The sequence below is a fragment of the Schistocerca serialis genome, chromosome 8 (assembly GCF_023864345.2).
Source record: "Schistocerca serialis cubense isolate TAMUIC-IGC-003099 chromosome 8, iqSchSeri2.2, whole genome shotgun sequence".
Classification (NCBI taxonomy): domain Eukaryota; kingdom Metazoa; phylum Arthropoda; class Insecta; order Orthoptera; family Acrididae; genus Schistocerca; species Schistocerca serialis.
Window position 1 is genome coordinate 388,449,211 of NC_064645.1, and position 23,006 is coordinate 388,472,216.

General features: G+C 41.4%; 1 protein-coding gene across 1 annotated transcript in view; it reads left to right on the top strand.

Moving 5' to 3' along the window:
- Window positions 1-23,006, top strand: part of LOC126417029 (dynein axonemal heavy chain 1-like) — a gene marked incomplete at its 3' end in the record, with an annotated part of 951,942 nt that overhangs the window by 415,133 nt on the left and 513,803 nt on the right. Inside the window, exon 30 of the mRNA XM_050084920.1 lies at window positions 2,763-3,116. Coding sequence (XP_049940877.1) covers window positions 2,763-3,116 — 354 coding nt within the window. The remainder of the gene's footprint in view (window positions 1-2,762; window positions 3,117-23,006) is intronic.

The window sequence follows — 23,006 nt, forward strand, 5'->3', positions numbered from 1 at the left end:
AATTTAAAAGAAATATTCTGACATAAATATAAGAAAACATTTACAACTTCCCTCATTAGATTTGGTACCGACAAATCTGGTAGAAAATAACACATCTCCCAGATCCACTACAGAGTTGAATGTGTACAATGATGCAGTGAAGACCATAACAGATACTGAGGTCCGAACCAGTGTCTATGAGAAATTTCAGGCCAGAACGTCTGTTGCTGATGAACTGGTTCCTGGATGGTGATGGGCAATCAGTTATTACGCCTACAATCAACTACCACTGGCATTTAGGTAGAAGCGCTGTGATGTACATTTTTGCACATTCTCGCCAAATCTGCACTGATATCAACAGAGAGACTTGTCACCTTTCGAAGATGTAGTGTTGCTCAGAGACTGGCTCCTTGAATGTCTACCCTAATGCACTCTGCTTCTGTTGTGTCCAGTGCTGAATTGCAACAATAATGCACTGACCTGCATGTATAACATGTTTACTTTTGCTGTGACCAAGTCATGATTTGTGTGCTTGACCTTAGCTGAGGCTGTTATACTGCTGCTTTTTGCTGTGACCACTCTAATCTGGCCAGGTGTGATTGCTTCCTGTTTGCAGTCTGCCATCTCCACCATGGCATCCAATGCACACTAGTTGCTTCAATTTCCGGTGATAATCTACTGCTCCACTGTGTACACAATAAGTTGTCTGGAATGGTGACTGTGTCCACTTTACTGTGCAGATGCTTATGGTGCTTATGATCATCAATGTCTTATTGCATAAGAACTTGGTGAATTTGATCTTCCTGCAAAAGCAGCAACTCTCTGTATTACTTCTGCCTTGAAGTTTTTGTAGGAATCTGCCACCAGGGGTGCAGTGATGATGTCTTGCACCTCGGCCACGAAACGGTGGTCTAGCTGACTAACAACATCTACATCTACATCTACATCCATACTCCGCAAGCCACCTGACGGTGTGTGGCGGAGGGAACAAATGCAGACTTCACAGTTTGGCCATAATTCCAGCACAACAAAAACTTACTTCCACCTGCATGAACCATTAGAAGGGGCTATTGAACCAAAATGGCATCAAATAGACCGCTAGTCTTGATATGAGGCATTCTTCAGTTAGCTCCTGAGCTCAATAGAAAAAATGGCTATAGATCATTTCCTTCAGCTCACAGATCATGTTGGATCACAACTTGTCGGGTAATTCAAACTGATTGACTTAACAATACTGATTAATCTGATGCAAAAAGATTACACTTAGTGGGAAACTCTTTATTCAGTGAGAGCAGGAGGGTAATTGAACTGTAAAACTAACCAACAATGTAGAACATAAAACATCAACAAACATGGAACATAACAAAGGAATAAATATTGCATATGATGAAGGCACAAGCACAAGTGAAAAGTAGAAACCAGCACCCCAGGGGGCTGGGCACAGAAGCTATGATTCAGTTATTACACATGAAACACAGCGCCTTTAGCAGCCAGTGTAGAACTACCTTGACAGCCATGATTCATCTGTTACACCACATGACATTGCATGAACACACACTACACAAACACTTCACTTCCCTTCTCTACCCTAGTGCATAACAGCTGCCATGTCAGATGCCATAGGCTGGCAATCAGTGCCTAGTCTCATAACATCTTGTTCATGTGACATGCCATACTATTCCATTCATATAGTTGACTCACCTCAGCAGGCAGTGAATCCACCACATTCAGTGTGGACGCACATTTATGCCTGACCTGCTGCGGAAACCTTCAAGTAGTGAGCATGGAGGCCATAGATGTGGATTGCAAGTATGTTTCACTGGGTGCAAATGTGCATTGGCTGAGAAGAGTGCCGACATAGACCACACACTTGCAATAAACTCTGTGTCTGGGTGGCGCAGTAGTTAACCCAACTGCCTAGTGAGATGGAGACCCTGGGTTCGAATGTTGGTCTGGCACACATTTTCACTCGGCACTGCTGTTGCTGCACAAAGTCCCGATGCAGATGATATCAATAGTCCCTTCCCTTCCCTTTTATTCCTCCCCTCTCCTCCTTCACTGTACATGATATTCCATTCACCATTGTGTCTTCCAGTATAGCAGGTATCTGTAGTTGAACAACTGTTCATGATACGAAGTTCCATAAGAGCCAACCAATTAATGTTTGGTTGATTTGATTTCTTTAATAGTTTGCTCACTTTTAATGTATTGTTAACAGAAGAACATCCAGTTTAATAAACTGGTAAACCTTTTTGTTACAACTTCAAGTTGAACAAATATATTTCAAGGAAAAGACGAGATACATGAAAGTCACAGATCAAGTAAACAGAGTAAGCCATGTGTACACTTTAACAGTCAAATCATAACTGAGTCCAAGTCTGGCAGCCGCTGGCTGGCTGGCTGCTTAGGTGGCGCTGCTGCTGCATGTCTGGCAGACAGCGCCGCATGTAGAGGACATGCGTAACTGTGTGGTGGCACTTTGAAAGATCGGCGAGTCACAACACTTTTTTAAATATGTTATATTTTATTGCAGCGCCATTCTTAGTATTCAGGAGATAAGTATCCTGCAAAGAAGAGGAAGAAACTGAGTATATCCAAAATTTGAATGTTTGTTATATTCAGTGCAACCTTGTAAATGTATCTCATTCATACATATTTTACATACAAATTTGATTGTATGGGGATAAAAAAGGAAAAATTATGAATTAATTTTATTTCCCTTGTTAGTTCACTGTTAGCATTATTTATACTGATTCATTATATGTATAATTACTTTATTACAGTGCTATGAAGTCCTAGCCCATGCTCTAACAAGTTTGAAAGGGAAACCATCTCCAAGTGGGTTACCATTTGAAAAGGTCCATACGTATGTGCTAAACCCGAAGTCCATCACACTGGGACAGTTATATGGTGAGTTTGATGCCCTCACTCATGAATGGACAGATGGCATACTGGCAAGTCTAGTACGTGGTGGAGCATCAGCTGAAGATGATGACAAACGCTGGTATGTGTTTGATGGTCCAGTTGATGCTGTGTGGATTGAAAATATGAACACTGTCCTGGATGACAATAAAAAGCTCTGCCTAACAAGTGGAGAGATTATTAAACTGCAGGAGTCTCAAACAATGATGTTTGAGGTATGTTCTGTAAGACTAGAAAGCATTTTATTTTATTTCCTTTTACCCATTTCTCTTGCATTATACTCGTGAAAATTGGAATGAGGCTGAAAGATCTTGAAGTGATGATCCTCGTGGCAGTGTAGAACTTATGTGGTAAGATATTTGAGAAGCCAGGTTGTATGTAACACAGTTCTGAAAGCTTTCATTTGGTCCTATCTTGATTATGGTGATATTAGTTATGATTTTGTACATTTTCTGAAGATGCTGGACACACTCCGCAAATGGCGGAAAGGGCTTGCAGAATCTTCTGCATCTCCTTATGAGTTGATACACGTATAAAGCCTAGTTCTAGTTCTACATCCACATCCATACTTTGCAAATCACTGTGAAGTGCATGGCAAAGGGTCCTTCCCTTTGTACCAGTTAGTACATTTTTCTATTCCATTCACATATGGGACATAGGAAGAGTGATTGCTTCAGTGCCTCTGTGTGTGCTGTAATTATTGTAATCTTGTTTCTACAATCCCTATGGGAATAATACAGATAGGTAGGTGGTTGTAGTGGTTCCTGGGATCATCACTTAAAGATGGTTCTTGAAAGGCACTAAATAGGTTTGATTTGATAGTTTGAAACTATTTTCGGTCCATTTAGTATCTTCATTTGACCATTCTTGTGACCCTTGTTCATATACATTCGGTATACCCTCTTAGTTCTATATTGTATGGGTCCCACACACTTGAGCAGGATTCAAAGGTGGGCTGCACGAATGGTGGTGGTAAGTTCCTATGTGACCAAACTACTGAGGTCTCAGTCCCTCAGCACAAGTGTTTTGTGAGCAGTGTCCTTTATAGATTTTTTTGGATTTGCCTAGTATTCTACCAATGAACCAAAGTTTGCCACATCATTTACCTAAGACTGAACCAAAGTGGTAATTGGTGAATGGGAAGCGCATTTGAGTGGTAACTAAAATGTCCTGTATCCCAGGATTGAGCCCAGCCACTGCTTAAATTTTGAATGAAAATCTTTGGAAGTGGTGGCTAAAGACTTCCACTATAACAAGTCATCAAACTGACAACAGCCTTGTCAAAGAGCATGGAGGAGCACACGGAGTTTCAGGGCAACCTCTCGCTCTTGGTGTTGGTGGGGATTCTTTTGGGCCCTGGAGCTTTGTTCAGTTTTAATGATTTCAGCTGTTTTTCAGTGCCACTGATACTACATCACTGATTTTTTCTTGTGGTGTGAAAATTAAATTGGGGCAATCCTGCATGGTTTTCCTTTGTAAAATAACATTTGACTAATGAGGTCATCATTTCTGCTTTTGAATTGTTACTTTCAGTTTTGCTTCCTGCCTCACCTATGAGTGCCTGGACACTAACTTTGGTGCCAGAATTTCTTCAAGTATTGTGAGAAATCACTGCAGTAGTAGTTGGCAGTTTCATGCATTTGACTTTGGATAGCTAAATGAGTTTTGTTCAGTGTGTCTTTATCTATAGCCCTATGCTTTGTTTTTATAGCTATTATGCAGTAATATCTGTTTCTTTAGAAGTGTGATTACGAGGTTGTATACCATTGAAGGGTCCATCCCATCATGAACTGTTGTACTAGATATACATCCATACAGTGCATGATTGTCTATTCTTTTACACTTGAGCCAAAGTTATTATAATTATTATTTTATTTATTTATTCATCGATAGCCCATTCATTATAGCAGTACAGGATATCCCAGCTACATTACAGAAATAAGATGCGCATATGTAAAGCAGGACAGGATTAAGCGAGGATAGGGCAGCAAGTCTCATACAGGCTGCTGTTCAGAGCAGAATTTGAAACACCCCTCACTGAGTCACATTGTTACTGCCTCCTTATCTAGTTTGCTGTTTATATAAATCTTTCTACTTGTTTTAGTTGCATTTAGTACTGTCGTATTCATTTTGTTACAACTGCCTTGTGATCACTGATACTAATTTTGATGTGAATGTTCTCAAAGTGGTTAGGTCTATTCCTTGCCATTAGATCCAATATATTTCCATCATTTTCATGATGGTTTTCATAAAAGGCATTTAGAAGTGTTTCACATGCCCACCACTAACAAAATTGTAATTATCCCAATTGATTATTGGATGACTAAATTCTCATCTGTAGATTTAGTGTGATTGGGAACATACATACTAGTGAACTCAGAGTTTATCGAAATTTTTCTGTTACGTCTGGGGATGAGTCTGGCAGCTGATAGAAGAAGCCAGTTATAAGTTGATGCTCACCCTCAATGACTTGTTCTTGCATGAACAATCTCACATGTAGCTTCGGTTAACGTCTTGGTGTATTTGAGTTTCTTGTCTACTACGACAAATATACCATACGCTTTTCCCATTAGCGTATCCTTTTGGTATATGCTTACATTTTCTCCACAAATCTCACTGGTATCAATTTTAGGTTTTAACCAGCATTCTGTTCCTTGGACTATGTAAGCTCCACTGCTTTTTAGGCGTTTTTCAAACTTTTGCACTTTGTTGTGAACCTCTAGGATTTTAATACTCTTGCCTATGGTGGGCATTTCTTTGGATCTTGATATTTCCAGGTCTCCTACAGCTATTATCATCTGATGTGGATAGAGAGTGCCCTAATCCAAAATAAGTAAATAAATAAATAAAATCCTTGTGTGCACCTCACATGCCTGTATAGCAGGCTCAAATGTGTAGTGCACAGCTGACCCATTTAGGGGAACTCTACAGTTCTCAATGCTATGGCACAAGTTGAGAAACTTGCAGCCTATTTTTTCACAAAACCTTTGATGTTCAAGCTTTCCTCTTGACTCAGAATCATGGTGCAATGATCAGATGTGGGCCAATGCAATAGAGTGTGAGCTTTGATGAAACTCTGTGACCAAGGTTGGTCTTCTCAACTAGTAACCAGATATGATCTCAGAACCCAGATGACTGGCATTGTTTGCTCTGACACGCACCACAGTTCACAGTTGGCGTCACCGTATTCCATTAATGGCTGCTAGAACAGCTTCTTCAGCACGTTGAAAGAGGTCCCCAAGGATACCTACTGACTGCAAAATAAGTTCTTTCCCATCCCATCCAGCCATTATTCACTGCATGCTTATACTGCCAACAACTACACTGAAGTCCAAAGAAACTGGTATAGGCATGCGTATTGAAATAGAGAGATATGTAAATAGGTAGTATACAGAGATGGGGTCTGCAGTGCCTATATAAGACAACAATTGTCTGGTGCAGTTGTTGGATCGGTTACTGCTGCTACAATGGTAGGTTATCAAGATTTAAGTGAATTTGCGTGTGGTGTTATAGTCGGCGCACAAGCGACAGGACACAGCTCTCTGAGGTAGCGATGAAGTGGGGACTTTCCCATACAACCATTTCCCAAGTGTACAATGAATATCAGGAATCCTGTAAAACATCGAATCTCTGACATCAATGCAGCCGGAAAAGGATCCTGCAAGAATAGGACCAACGACAACTGAAGAGAATCTTTCAACCTGACGGAAGTGCTACCCTCCCACAAATTGCTGTAGTTTTCAGTGCTGGGCCATCAACAAGTGTCAGCATGTGAACCATTCAATGAAACGTCATCAATGTGGGATTTCGGAGCCAAAGACCCATTCATGTACCCTTGATGACTGCGCAACACAAAGCTTTACCCCTTGCCTAGGCCCATCAACACTGAACACTGACCTTTGTCTGTTCATGACTGGAAACATGTTGCCTGGTTTGACGAGTCTCGTTTCAAATTGTACTGGGTGGATGTGTAAGGAGACAACCTCGTGAATCCATAGACCCTGCATGTCAGCAGGGGACTGTTCAAGCTGGTGGAGGCTCTGTAGTGGTATGGGGCATGTTGAGTAGGAGTGATATGGGATCCCTGCTATGTTTAGATATGACTCTGACATCTGACACATACGTAAGCATCCTGTTTGATCGCCTGCATCCATTCATGTCCATTGTGGATTCCGACAGGCTTGGGCAATTCCAGCAGGACAATGAGACACTTTGTCTCCAGAACTGCTACAGAGTGGCTCCAGGAACACTCTTCTGAGTTTAATCACTTCTGCTGGCCACCAAACTCCCCAGACATGAAGATTATTGAGCATATCTGGGATGCCTTTCAACGTGCTATTCAGAAGAGATCGCCACGCCCTCCTACTCTTATAGATTTATGGACAGTCCTGCAGGATTCATAGTGTCAGTTCCCTCCAGTACTACTTCAGAACATTAGTCAAGTCCATGTTGTTGTTGTGGTCTTCAGTCCTGAGACTGGTTTGATGCAGCTCTCCATGCTACTCTATCCTGTGCAAGCTTCTTCATCTCCCAGTACCTACTGCAACCTACATCCTTCTGAATCTGCTTAGTGTATTCATCTCTTGGTCTCCCTCTACGATTTTTACCCTCCACGCTGCCCTCCAATACTAGATTGGTGATCCCTTGATGCCTCAGAACATGTCCTACCAACCAATCCCTTCTTCTGGTCAAGTTGTGCCACAAAATTCTCTTCTCCCCAATCCTATTCAATACTTCCTCATTACTTATGTGATCTACCCATCTAATCTTCAGCATTCTTCTGTAGCACCACATTTCAAAAGCTTCTATTCTCTTCTTGTCCAAACTATTTATCGTCCATGTTTCACTTCCATAGATGGCTACACTCCATACAAATACTTTCAGAAATGACTTCCTGACACTTAAATCTATACTCGAGGTTAACAAATTTCTCTTCTTCAGAAACGCTTTCCTTGCCATTGCCAGTCTACATTTTATATCCTCTATACTTCGACCATCATCAGTTATTTTGCTCCCCAAATAGCAAATCTCCTTTACTACTTTAAGTGTCTCATTTCATAATCTAATTCCCTCAGCATCACCCAACTTAATTCGACTACATTCCATTATCCTCATTTTGCTTTTGTTGATGTTCATCTTATATCCTCCTTTCAAGACGCTATCCATTCCATTCAATTGCTCTTCCAGGTCCTTTGCTGTCTCTGACAGAATTACAATGTCATTGGCGAACCTTAAAGTTTTTATTTCTTCTACATGGATTTTAATACCTACTCCGAATTTTTCTTTTGTTTCCTTCACTGCTTGCTCAATATACAGATTGAATAACATCAGGGAGAGGCTACAACCCTGTCTTACTCCCTTCCCAACAACTGCTTCCCTTTCATGTCCCGCGACTCTTATAACTGCCATCTGGTTTCTGTACAAATTGTAAATAGTATTTCGCTCCCTGTATTTTACCCCTGCCACCTTTAGAACTTGAAAGAGAGTATTTCAGTAAACATTGTCAAAAGCTTTCTCTAAGTCTACAAATGCTAGAGACGTAGGTTTGCCTATCCTTAACCTTTCTTCTAAGGTAAGTCGTAAGGTCAGTATTGCCTCACATGTTCCAGTATTTCTACGGAATCCAAACTGATCTTCCCTGAGGTCAACTTCTACCAGTTTTTCCATTCGTCTGTAAAGAATTTGTGTTAGTATTTGCAGCTGTGGCTTATTAAACTGATTGTTCGGTAATTTTCGCATCTGTCAACACCTGCTTTCTTTGGGATTGGGATTATTATATTCTTCTTGAAGTCTGAGGGTATTTCGCCTGTCTCATATATCTTGTTCACCAGATGGTAGAATTTTGTCAGGACTGGCTCTCCCAAGGCTGTCAGTAGTTCAAATGGAATGTTGTCTACTCCCGGGGCCTTGTTTCGACTCAGGTCTTTCAGTGCTCTGTCAAACTCTTCACGCAGTATCGTATCTCCCATTTCATTTTCATCTACATCCTCTTCCATTTCCATAATATTGTCCTCAAGTACATCGCCCTTGTATAGACCCTCTATATACTCCTTCCACCTTTCTGCTTTCCCTTCTTTGCTTAGAACTGGGTTTCCATCTGAGCTCTTGATGTTCATACAAGTGGTTCTCTTATCTCCAAAGGTCTCTTTAATTTTTCTGTGGGCAGTATCTATCTTACCCCTAGTGAGATAAGCCTCTACATCTTTACATTTGCCCTCTAGCCATCCCTGCTTAGCCATTTTGCACTTCCTGTCGATCTCATTTTTGAGACGTTTGTATTCCTTTTTGCCTGCTTCATTTACTGCATTTTTATATTTTCTCCTTTCATCAATTAAATTCAATATTTCTTCTGTTACCCAAGGTTTTCTAATAGCCCTCGTCTTTTTACCTACTTCATCCTCTGCTGCCTTCACTACTTCATCCCTCAAAGCTACCCATTCTTCTTCTATTGTATTTCTTTCCCCCATCCCTGTCAATTGTTCCCTTGTGCTCTCCCTGAAATTCTGTACAACCTCTGATTCTTTCAGTTTATCCAGGTCCCATATCCTTAAGTTCCCACCTTTTGCAGTTTCTTCAGTTTTAATCTACAGGTCATAACCAATAGATTGTGGTCAGAGTCCACATCTGCCCCCGGAAATGCCTTACAATTTAAAACCTGGTTCCTAAATCTCTGTCTTACCATTATATAATCTATCTGATATCTTTTAGTATCTCCAGGATTCTTCCATGTATAAAACCTTCTTTAATGATTCTTGAACCAAGTGTTAGCTATGATTAAGTTATGCTCTGTGCAAAATTCTACAAGGCGGCTTCCTCTCTCATTCCTTCCCCCCAATCCATATTCACCCACTATGTTTCCTTCTCTCCCTTTTGCTACTCTCGAATTCCAGTCACCCATGACTATTAAATTTTCGTCTCCCTTCACTACCCGAATAATTTCTTTTATCTCATCATACATTTCATCAATTTCTTCGTCATCTGCAGAGCTAGTTGGCATATAAACTTGTACTACTGTAGTAGGTGTGGGCTTCGTATCTATCTTGGCCACAATAATGCGTTCACTATGCTGTTTGTAGTAGCTTACCCGCATTACTATTTTCCTATTCATTTCCTGACCAGAAGTCTCTGGAATATTTTACCCAAGAGGACGCCATCATCATTTATCCATACAGTAAAGCTGCATGCCCTCGGGAAAAATTACGGCCGTAGTTTCCCCTTGCTTTCAGCCGTTCGCAGTACCAGCACAGCAAGGCCGTTTTGGTTATTGTTGCGAGGCCAGATCATTCAATCATCCAGACTGTTGCCCTTGCAACTACTGAAAAGGCTGCTGCCCCTCTTCAGGAACCACACGTTTGTCTGGCCTCTCAACAGATACCCCTCCGTTGTGGTTGCACCTACGGTACGGCTATCTGTATCGCTGAGGCACGCAAGCCTCCCCACCAACGGCAAGGTCCATGGTTCTTGGGGAAAGGTCAAGTCCATACCACGTTGTTTTGTGGCATTTCTGCATGCTCGCAGGTGCCCTACACAATATTAGGCAGGTGTTACCATTTTCTTTGGCTCTTCAGTGTAATGGAACCCTACCCTTTTGTATATACCACCCCTTGTCATGGGGGACAGCACATAACCTAATGGGTGAAATAGGTCTTACTGGCTCAGTTTCTGTGGAAGAACAGTACTTTGGTTTGGGGGATGGATGAAACACCCCGGGTTTTCCACTTACGAATGCCAACAGCAAATATTTGGTTACTGATTTGAGCCTTTCTGCTTTGGAATGCTAGGTCCGCAACTGTATAGTATTGAGGAAAGTCTGAGAAGTTTTTATTTTGTCCATCTCAGTTCCTGCAGTGTTACTAGTTTCATGCTGACTCGCTCATTCTCAAACCACACACCTAAAAATAAAGAAGTACATGTCATACAGAAATATTTACATACAATATGCATATCCATATTACAGGTAAATATATGATTATAGACATACCTTGTTCTTAATCTTAAGTAGTTATAAAAAATGGTGCCAAAAGGCATGAATAGCTTTGTACAAGCAAGTCAAGACTGTGAGCAAAAAATACTCTCATTGATAAGGCAGCCTATGTGTCTGTTGTTACACCTGAATGACACAATCAAATTGAAACATACAGTTGGTAGTGGTCAACAGGACACCTTGGTAGGTGTTGCCCTCATACGTGTGAGCATACGGCTACCTATTAGCTTGCTATGATGCTGCCATACCCACTGTCATACATTGATAACAATAGTATAACATACAAAAGTACCAGTTTTACGTTACAAAAGATGTTAACAATTATGTTTTACAAAAATAACGTGGTATTCAGGTGAAACATACAAAGACTGGAGGTGACGATTAGCATGCCTTCCCATATATGACCCTGTATTTTAATTGTGAGGTACAGTATTTCTGCCCATCTCTTGAGATAAAAATACAGTATCAAAAATTGCTACATTCCATACAGAAAGTCAAAGCTAAAATCTAAAAATCCTTTGCTTATTATATGTTATTCCCACACTGTCTGGAGAAATAAAAGGTAGGTGAAAGACATAAAATGTTACATATTTTATTTTACATTATTGATATAACCTTTAATAAGGAACCTCGTTACACAATGAATAAACAGCACAGCACCAAACTAAGCATCATGTGACATAATTATTATCTATGGTGCAAAGACCACATTAAATGCCAAAGTCCTATTTGTACATTGATATTACGTGCATAAATCATAGGTAAAAGTATTATATAAAATTAACATTAATAGATCATTTCATAGGGCTGTATAACCATAAGCACCATTGATAGAAACAGCACAGCACATTTTATGACCAATGCATACCATATCATGCAATACCTGGGTTGTGGAATCTAACCCCCTACCACATTTCATATTGTGCACTAAGTGTTTCCTATTAAAAGAAAAAAAAAATCTCCTATTGCTTATAAGGTGCCATGAAAAATTATGAATTTATTGTAAACAGTGTAGTCATATCCATGCAACTATGCCAACAAATATTACCACATGTGACACCTTCCCACATATCAATACATAAATAAAGTTATTACACACCAATGCTTATGGATAATACTAGTGATATGATTCCTTATATCATATCACATTGACATGCATTAGCCTCGTTATTCACAGTATAATACTGTCTACTATACAGCAATCCTTTGTCAAAACACGCCCTTCTTGAGTTATGGACTCAAATATCTAACCACAGTATATTTCTGGTACTAGCTACTTAGTACCAGGAATATTACAAATCACCTTATGCTTGCAAGTGATTGTGAATGGATACATCTTCCCGCGTCTGTATGTATGTGTGTGTGTGTGTGTGTGTGTGTGTGTGTGTGTGTGTGTGTGTGTATGTGTGTGTGTGTGTGCGTGCGCGCGAGTGTATACCTGTCCATTTTTCCCCCTAAGGTAAGTCTTTCTGCTCCCGGGATTGGAATGACTCCTTACCCTGTCCCTTAAAATCCACATCCTTTCATCTTTCCCTCTCCTTCCCTCTTTCCTGATGAAGCAACCTTGGGTTGCGAAAGCTTGAATATTTGTGTGTGTGTTTTTTATTGTGTCTATCAACATACCATCGCTCTCTCGTTTGGTAAGTTACAGCATCTGTGTTGGGAAACATTCAACGTGGGTGCACGGCCAGCACATCTTGGCACAGTGTTACACCGTCTGGGTTATCTGGATACTTCCCACTAACACCAACCTGTCAGAACTCCGGAGATGGGAACTTGCCCTTCAGTATATCCTCTCTTCTCATTACCCACCAGGCCTCAACCTCCCCTAATTTCAAGTTGCCGCCGCTCATACCTCACCTGTCATTCAACAACATCTTTGCCTCTGTACTTCTGCCTCGACTGATATCTCTGCCCAAACTCTTTGCCTTTACAAATGTCTGCTTGTGTCTGTGTATGTGCGGATGGATATGTGTGTGTGTGCGAGTGTATACCTGTCCTTTTTTCCCCCTAAGGTAAGTCTTTCCGCTCCCGGGATTGGAATGACTCCTTACCCTCTCCCTTAAAACCCACATCCTTTCGTCTTTCCCTCTCCTTCCCTCTTTCCTGATGAAGCAACCGTTGGTTGCGAAAGCTAGAATTTTGTGTGTATGTTTGTGTTTGTTTGTGTGTCTATCAACCTGCCAGCACTTTCGTTTGGTAAGTCACATCTTCTTTGTTTTTTATATATATAAATAGAGGGAAATATTCCACGTGGGAAAAATATATCTAAAAACAAAGATGATATGACTTGCCAAACGAAAGTGGTGGCATGTTGATAGACACACAAACATACATACAAAATTCAAGCTTTCGCAACCAATGGTTGCTTCTTCAGGAAAGATCAAAGGAGAGGGAAAGACGAAAGGATTTGGGTTTTAAGGGAGAGGGTAAGGAGTCATTCCAATCCCGGGAGCAGAAAGGCTTACCTTAGGGGGAAAAAAGGACAGGTGTACAGTCACACACACACACACACACATATCCATATGCACATACACAGACACAAGCAGACATTTGTAAAGGCAAAGAGTTTGGGCAGAGATGTCAGTCGAGGCGGAAGTACAGAGGCAAAGATGATGTTGAATGACAGGTGAGGTATGAGCGGCGGCAACTTGAAATTAGCGGAGGTTGAGGCCTGGTGGGTAACGAGAAGAGAGGATATACTGAAGGGCAAGTTCCCATCTCCGCAGTTCTGACAGGTTGGTGTTAGTGGGAAGTATCCATATAACCCAGACGATGTAACACTGTGCCAAGATGTGCTGGCCGTGCACCAAGGCATGTTTAGCCACAGGGTGATCCTCATTACCAACAAACACTGTCTGCCTGTGTCCATTCATGCGAATGGACAGTTTGTTGCTGGTCATTCCCACACTTTTTAGAAAGCTTCACAGTGTATGCTGGTCAGTTGGTAAATCACGTGGGTGCTTTCACACGTGGCTCTGCCTTTGATCGTGTACACCTTCCGGGTTACAGGACTGGAGTAGGTGGTGGTGGGAGGGTGCATGGGACAGGTTTTATACCAGGGGTGGTTATAAGGGTAGGAGCCAAAGGGTAGGGAAGGTGGTTTTGGGATTTCATGGGGTTGAACCAAGAAGTTATGCAGGTTAGGTGGACGGCGGAAAGATACTCTTGGTGGAGTGGGGAGGATTTCATGAAGGATGGATCTCATTTCAGGGCAGGATTTGAGGAAGTCGTATCGCTGCTGGAGAGCCACATTCAGAGTCTGATCCAGTCCTGGAAAGTATCCTGTCACAAGTGAGGCACTTTTGGGTTTCTTCTGTGGGAGGTTCTGGGTGTGAGGGGATGAGGAAGTGGCTCTGGTAATTTGCTTCTCTACCAGGTCGGGAGGGTAGTTGCGGGATGCGAAAGCTGTTTTCAGGTTGTTGGTGTAATGGTTCAGGGATTCCGGACTGGAGCAGATTCATTTGCCACGAAGACCTAGGCTGTAGGGAAGGGAGCTTTTGATGTGGAATGGGTGGCAGCTGTCGTAATGGAGGTACTGTTGCTTGTTGGTGGGTTTGATGTGGACGGACGTGTGAAGCTGGCCATTGGACAGATGGAGGTCAACGTCAAGGAAAGTGGAATGGGATTTGGAGTAGGACCAGGTGAATCTGATGGAACCAAAGGAGTTGAGGTTGGAGAGGAAATTCTGGAGTTCTTCTTCACTGTGAGTCCAGATCATGAAGATGTCGTCAATAAATCTGTACCAAACTTTGGGTTTGCAGGCCTGGGTAACCAAGAAGGCTTCCTCTAAGTGACCCATAAATAGGTTGGCGTACGAGGGGGCCATCCTGGTACCAATGGCTGTTCCCTTTAATTGTTGGTATGTCTGGCCTTCGAAAGTGAAGAAGTTGTGGGTGAGGATGAAGCTGGCTAAGGTAATGATGAAAGAGGTTTTAGGTAGGGTGGCAGGTGATCAGCGTGAAAGGAAGTGCTCCATCACAGCGAGGCCCTGGACGTGTGGAATATTTGTGTATAAGGAAGTGGCATCAATGGTTACAAGGATAGTTTCCGGGGGTAACAGATTGGGTAAGGATTCCAGGTGTTCGAGAAAGTGGTTGTTGTCTTTGATGAAGGATGGGAAACTGCATGTAATGGGTTGGGTTGAAGGTGTTGATCTACGTAGGCAGAGATACGTTCTGTGGGGGCTTGGTAACCAGCTACAATGGGGCGGCCGGGATGATTGGGTTTGTGAATTTTGGGAAGAAGGTAGGGGTGTGGGGTGTCGGTGGGGTCAGGAGGTTGATGGAGTCAGGTAAAAGGTTTTGTAGGGGGCCTAAGGTTCTGAGGATTCCTTGAAGCTCCACCTGGACATCAGGAATGGTATTTCCTTGGCAAACTTTGCATGTAGTGTTGTCCGAAAGCTGACGCAGTCCCTCAGCCACATACTACCGATGATCAAGTACCACGGTCGTGGAACCCTTGTCCGCTGGCATAATGACGATGGATCGGTCAGCCTTCAGATCACGGATAGCCTGGGCTTCAGCAGTGGTGATGTTGGGAGTAGGATTAAGGTTTTTCAAGAAGGATTGAGAGGCAAGGCTGGAAGTGAGTAATTCCTGGAAGGTTTGGAGGGGGTGATTTCGAGGAAGAGGAGGTCGGTCCCGCTGTGACGGAGGACGGAACTGTTCCAGGCGGGGTTTAATTTGGATAGTGTCTTGGGGAGTTGGATCATTAGGAGTAGGATTAGGAGCATTTTTCTTCATGGCAAAGTGATATTTCCAGCAGAGAGTACGAGAGTAGGACAGTAAATCTTTGACGAGGGCTGTTTGGTTGAATCTGGGAGTAGGGCTGAAGGTGAGGCCTTTGGATAGGACAGAGGTTTCGGATTGGGAGAGTGGTTTGGAGGAAAATTTAACTACCGAATTAGGGTGTTGTGGTTCCAGATTGTGTTGATTAGAATTTTGAGGTTTTGGGGGGAGTGGAGATGGAAGTGGGAGATTGAGTAGATGGGAGAGACTGGGTCTGTGTGCAATGAGAGGAGATTGAGGTTTGCTGTAAAGGTTGTGAAGGGTGAGTGAGTTGCCTTTCTGGAGGTGGGAAACCAGGAGATTGGATAGTTTTTTGAGGTGGAGGGTGGCATGCTGTTCTAATTTGCGGTTGGCCTGTAGGAGGATGCTCTGAACAGCCGGTGTGGATGTGGGAGAGGAAAGATTAAGGACTTTTATTAAGGATAGGTGTTGATGGGTGTGTTCATTGGCTGAGTTGATGTGTAGGTGAAGGATTAGGTGGGTGAGGGCAATGGATTGTTCAGTTTGGAATTGGTATAGGGACTGATGGAAAGAAGTGTTACAGCCAGAGATGGGAAGTTTAAGTGTGAGGTCTTTGGGGGTAATGCCAAATGTCAGACAAGCCTGAGTAAATAAAATATGGGAGTGTAATCTGGCTAGGGCAAAGGCATGTTTGCGGAGGGAATGTAAATAAAACTTAATGGGGTCATTGTGAAGATGTTGTGAGGCTGGCATGGTATTTAGATGGTGGAAAGTGTAACATGAGGTTAAAATGAAAATAAAAATATATGGTAAGAGATAAAAGTAAACTAGAAAGCAACTGGAGTTTTGGTGTGAAAAAAGTCGAAAAAGTTTTGGTTAAAGCTGAGCTATGTTGATCCTATGGTGGACTAGGGTTGGTAAACAACGATGTGCACAAAGGTTAGGTGGTTGTGTTGCCGCCAAAACACGTTAAAGGGTGGAGAAAATTGGGAAATTTCGAAAAAACTGCGTGTAAATGTATTAAAAGGAGTGGTTTTGTGGTGGCAGATTATGAAAATGAGACTAACAATAGTCTGACGAAGAAATAATGACGTTAAAACCTGTGGGAAGCGGCTAAAAATGATCAATGATGTGGGAAAAATGGAAATGGAAATAAAGCGAATGTTATTAGTACGAGCCGAAATGGTTGTTTAATAGGTGAAAGGAACTGTTTGTGAACTGGAAACGGTGGATTTTATAGCAGCGGTAGTGTTGAAAGCGGAAAAAAAAAATTTTTTTTGGTTATGGTTTGGAAGTGGGTTATGTATTATTGAGTATATATAGGCGGGATAAAATTGTATGGTAGATTACGGTAAAAAGGAGAAGGTGAATACAAAGTGAAACTACTTTGCAAAAACAGAAGGGGAAAGTAAGATGAGAGAAAAGATTTCGAAATGCAACAGTGACAATAGCAAACGTAATTGTTGGGTTCAAATTAATGATATGAATATAATAAAGGGAAACATTCCACGTGGGAAAAATATATCTAAAAACAAAGATTCTGTAACTTACCAAACAAAAGCGTTGGTATGTTGATAGACAAACAAACAAACACAAACACACACACAAAATTCGAGCTTTCACAACCTAAGGTTGCTTCATCAGGAAAGAGGGAAGGAGAGAGAAAGACGAAAGGATGTGGGTTTTAAGGGAGAGGGTACGGAGTCATTCCAATCCCGGGAGCAGAAAGACTTACCTTAGGGGTCTGTATATGTGCGGATGGATATGAGTGTGTGTGAGAGTGTATACCTGTCCTTTTTTCTCCCTAAGGTAAGTCTTTCCATTCTCGGGATTGGAATGACTCTTACCCTCTCCCTTAAAACTGACACCCTTTCGTCTTTCCCTCTCCTTCCCTCTTTCCTGATGAAGCAACCTTGGGTTACGAAAGCTTGAATATTAGTGTGTGTGTGTTTTTATTGTGTCTATCAACATACCAGCACTTTCACGTTTGGTAAGTTACAGCATCTTTGCTTTTTATATATCTTTGTTTTTTATATATATTTTTCCCATGTGGAATGTTTCCCTCTATATGATGGTTGTTGCTCACTGTTATATTGTGAGCTTGAAATATGAGGTGATATCGGGTTTGCATCTAGTGTACACACGCGACTGTTAATACACAGTACAATAGAGATGTGTAGTATGTAGATAATATGTTTTTGTAGATATTTCATGTATATAACATTTTTTACGTGTTTAGGTGTTGCTATCTGAAACTGTCAGCCATAATAAACTGTAAGGCAGACAATACAATACTGTATGTACATTCCACTTGGTTGGAAAAGATAAATGTTGTGTTTTTGTTTAGGCACCATGCTTGTGTGGTACAGACAGAATAAAAGTTTATTATATTTTCCTCAAATATTGGGTTGTCATTTGAGTGAGTGTGTTCCCTCCTCAATTTTATTGCAAGAAAGCATTATATACGAGAAAATACCTCATTTATATGGAGGAGGCAGATGTGTTAGCATTTAGCATCTGACATCAGGATTATATGTTTGTGGGAATAAACTGCCCATAAATGACATGGTGTGTGTCAGTATATTTAATTGACTTGCATACCTCATCGTATTCCAATGCAGAGATTGATGGACAGAGAAGCTGCCCACACTCATCCAGAAAATAATTTTCATAAAGACTTAAGATTATTTAAAAAGAATTATTGTTTCCTGTGTTTGATAATATACAGCTAAAAATTTCAAGTTCATTTCCACAGTTTGCATCAAAGCCGGATCAATGAGTTGGGTCCTATTCAGTTTTGAAGGTAGTGAAGGAGCAAAGTTCAGAGACAAACATGGAAGGTACATTTTCCATTGCTGCAGGAGTCATGAAGAGGAACAATCTGGCAAGCAAAGGCAGTGGCAGACAGGGTAGCATAATTTGCTGACGGGCAAAGGAGGTTCCATATGGAGATACTAGTGTAGCTCTTGGAATCTGCTAGGAGATTAACATAACGTTTAAAGAGAAAAAAGACCAGTTGAATCGAAACGGAAACCCTGTGGGTCAGGAGAGGTGGACTCAAGAATTGTCATATTTGGAAGATAAGTAGTCATAATAAAATTTTTGAGGTGGAATAAGAATTACTCACACATTTCACTGGTAAGATTGTTCACATTATGTTACATAAGGAATCTGATGTGTATGATATCACAAACGGTAGAGAGTTCACTTAATAGGGACTGCACCCCTTGTTCAGAGGAGATGGTGAAGGGGTTGACCAAGAGCAGATCATGTCACCGCTGTTTGCTTGGATCAGAGTGGTGTACTTAGTAAGCTGTGATACAATTTGTTTTTGATGAGTGAAGTATGTCACGTCATTTAGGAAGTGACTTTCATCATTTTTAACAACTTTTTGACTTTTATGGTGACATTACTCCCAGGCTTACATGTGATTAGCCTATGCCATGCCCGTACATCTGTTTTCGATACTGTGATCATATGTTGGACTATGCTCACTAGTTTGCTGTGTAGATGTTCACTGGTTGCAAATGCATGTGTAAAATATGACAAGAGTGAAGAATTCTACGTTGATTTGATACTGAGTTAGGGTTTCAGTATCCTGGCATTTTATGAGTAAAGTTGTATGTGAAAGGAATATTTTAAAAGGTGTTTGTTAAACTGGGTACTTAACTTTTGCCTGTGTGTTTAATTTTACAAGGGCTCTGTGAGTTCTGAATTAGTTGATCCCATGAAGGTTCCATGGATTCTGATGTTGAGTACAAGTTACTTTTAATGAGATGTGAAACTTATGAATACTAATTTAGTTTGAGGACACAACACCATAACAAAAATAGTCTAGACTAGTGGGGCTAACCCACCTCTTCCTTAGCCTATTATTTGTTGTTGTTGTTGTGGTCTTCAGTCCTGAGACTGGTTTGATGCAGCTCTCCATGCTACTCTATCCTGTGCAAGCTTCTTCATCTCCCAGTACCTACTGCAACCTACATCCTTCTGAATCTGCTTACTGTATTCATCTCTTGGTCTCCCTCTACGATTTTTACCCTCCACGGTGCCCTCCAATGCTAAATTTGTGAGCCCTCAATGCCTCAAAACATGTCCTACCAACCGATCCCTTCTTCTAGTCAAGTTGTGCCACAAACTTCTCTTCTCCCCCACCCTATTCAATACCTCCTCATTAGTTACGTGATCTACCCACCTTATCTTCAGCATTCTTCTGTAGCACCACATTTCGAAAGCTTCTATTCTCTTCTTGTCCAAACTAGTTATCGTCCATGTTTCACTTCCATACATGGCTACACTCCATACAAATACTTTCAGAAACGACTTCCTGACACTTAAATCTATACTCGATGTTAACAAATTTCTCTTCTTGAGAAACGCTTTCCTTGCCATTGCCAGTCTACATTTTATATCCTCTCTACTTCAACCATCATTGATTATTTTACTCCCTAAATAGCAAAACTCCTTTACTACTTTAAGTGTCTCATTTCCTAATCTAATTCCCTCAGGATCACCCGACTTAATTTGACTACATTCCATTATCCTCGTTTTGCTTTTGTTGATGTTCATCTTATATCCTCCTTTCAAGACATTGTCCATTCCGTTCAACTGCTCTTCCAAGTCCTTTGCTGTCTCTGACAGAATTACAATGTCATCGGCGAACCTCAAAGTTTTTACTTCTTCTCCATGAATTTTAATACCTACTCCGAATTTTTCTTTTGTTTCCTTTACTGCTTGCTCAATATACAGATTGTATAACATCGGGGAAAGGCTACAACCCTGTCTCACTCCTTTCCCAACCACTGCTTCCCTTTCATGCCCCCCGACTCTTATAACTGCCATCTGGTTTCTGTACAAATTGTAAATAGCCTTTCGCTCCCTGTATTTTACCCCTGCCACCTTCAGAATTTGAAAGAGAGTATTCCAGTTAACATTGTCAAAAGCTTTCTCTAAGTCTACAAATGCTAGAAACGTAGGTTTGCCTTTTCTTAATCTTTCTTCTAAGATAAGTCGTAAGGTCAGTATTGCCTCACGTGTTCCAACATTTCTACGGAATCCAAACTGATCTTCCCCGAGGTCGGCTTCTACCAGTTTTTCCATTCGTCTGTAAAGAATTCACGTTAGTATTTTGCAGCTATGACTTATTAAACTGATAGTTCGGTAATTTTTACATCTGTCAACACCTGCTTTCTTTGGGATTGGGATTATTATATTCTTCTTGAAGTATGAGGGTATTTCGCCTGCCTCATACATCGTGCTCACCAGATGGTAGAGTTTTGTCATGACTGGCTCTCCCGAGGCCATCAGTAGTTCTAATGGAATGTTGTCTACTCCCGGGGCATTGTTTCGACTCAGGTCTTTCAGTGCTCTGTCAAACTCTTCACGCAGTATCATCTACATCCTCTTCCATTTCCATAATATTGTCCTCAAGTACATCGCCCTTGTATAAACCCTCTATATACTCCTTCCACCTTTCTGCCTTCCCTTCTTTGCTTAGAACTGGGTTGCCATCTGAGCTCTTGATATTCATACAAGTGGTTCTCTTCTCTCCAAAGGTCTCTTTAATTTTCCTGTAGGCAGTATCTATCTTACCCCTAGTGAGACAAGCCTCTACATCCTTACATTTGTCCTCTAGCCATCCCTGCTTAGCCATTTTGCACTTCCTGTCGATATCATTTTTGAGACGTTTGTATTCCTTTTTGCCTGCTTCATTTACTGCATTTTTATATTTTCTCCTTTCATCAATTAAATTCAATATTTCTTCTGTTACCCAAGGATTTCTATTAGCCCTCGTCTTTTTACCTACTTGATCGTCTGCTGCCTTCACTACTTCATCCCTCAGAGCTACCCATTCTTCTTCTACTGTATTTCTTTCCCCCATTCCTGTCAATTGTTCCCTTATGCTCTCCCTGAAACTCTGTACAACCTCTGGTTCTTTCAGTTTATCCAGGTCCCATGTCCTTAAATTCCCACCTTTTTGCAGTTCCTTCAGTTTCAATCTGCAGTTCATAACCAATAGATTGTGGTCAGAATCCACATCTGCCCCAGGAAATGTCTTACATTTTAAAACCTGGTTCCTAAATCTCTGTCTTACCATTATATAATCTATCTGATACCTTTTAGTATCTCCAGGCTTCTTCCACGTATACAACCTTCCTTTATGATTCTTGAACCAAGTGTTAGCTATGATTAAGTTATGCTCTGTGCAAAATTCTACAAGGCGGCTTCCTCTCTCATTCCTTCCCCCCAATCCATATTCACCTACTATGTTTCCTTCTCTCCCTTTTCCTACTGACGAATTCCAGTCACCCATGACTATTAAATTTTCGTCTCCCTTCACTACCTGAATAATTTCTTTTATCTCGTCATACATTTCATCTATTTCTTCATCATCTGCAGAGCTAGTTGGCATATAAACTTGTACTACTGTAGTAGGCATAGGCTTTGTGTCTATCTTGGCCACAATAATGCGTTCACTATGCTGTTTGTAGTAGCTAACCCGCACTCCTATTTTTTTATTCATTATTAAACCTACTCCTGCATTACCCCTATTTGATTTTGTATTTATAACCCTGTAATCACCTGACCAAAAGTCTTGTTCCTCCTGCCACCGAACTTCACTAATTCCCACTATATCTAACTTTAACCTATCCATTTCCCTTTTTAAATTTTCTAACCTGCCTGCCTGATTAAGGGATCTGACATTCCACGCTGCGATCCGTAGAATGCCAGTTTTCTTTCTCCTGATAATGACGTTCTCTTGAGTAGTCCCTGCCCGGAGATCCAAATGGGGGACTATTTTACCTCCGGAATATTTTACCCAAGAGGACGCCATCATCATTTAATCATACAGTAAAGCTGCATGTCCTCGGGAAAAATTACGGCTGTAGTTTCCCCTTGCTTTCAGCCATTCGCAGTACCAGCACAGCAAGGCCGTTTTGGTTAATGTTACAAGGCCAGATCAGTCAATCATCCAGACTGTTGCCCCTGCAACTACTGAAAAGGCTGCTGCCCCTCTTCAGGAACCACATGTTTGTCTGGCCTCTCAACAGATACCCCTCCATTGTGGTTGCACCTACGGTACGGCCATCTGTATCGCTGAGGCACGCAAGCCTCCCCACCAACGGCAAGGTCCATGGTTCATGGGGGGAGCCTATTATTTATCGTAAAGTAAAGAGGTATTTCACCAGGAAGAGTGCTGCATCAGACGAACTTGTGCAGTAGGTGAACAAGAGAGTTTTGCTGGTCACTGTGTAACTGAGATCAAAGTCTTTTCCACCAACCTAGGTGAGTATGAGCCAGAGTATTCTCGGACATGTCCAAATCTATGTTAGCCATCCCTTGCGTAGAGTTTCTATTATATGGAGAAG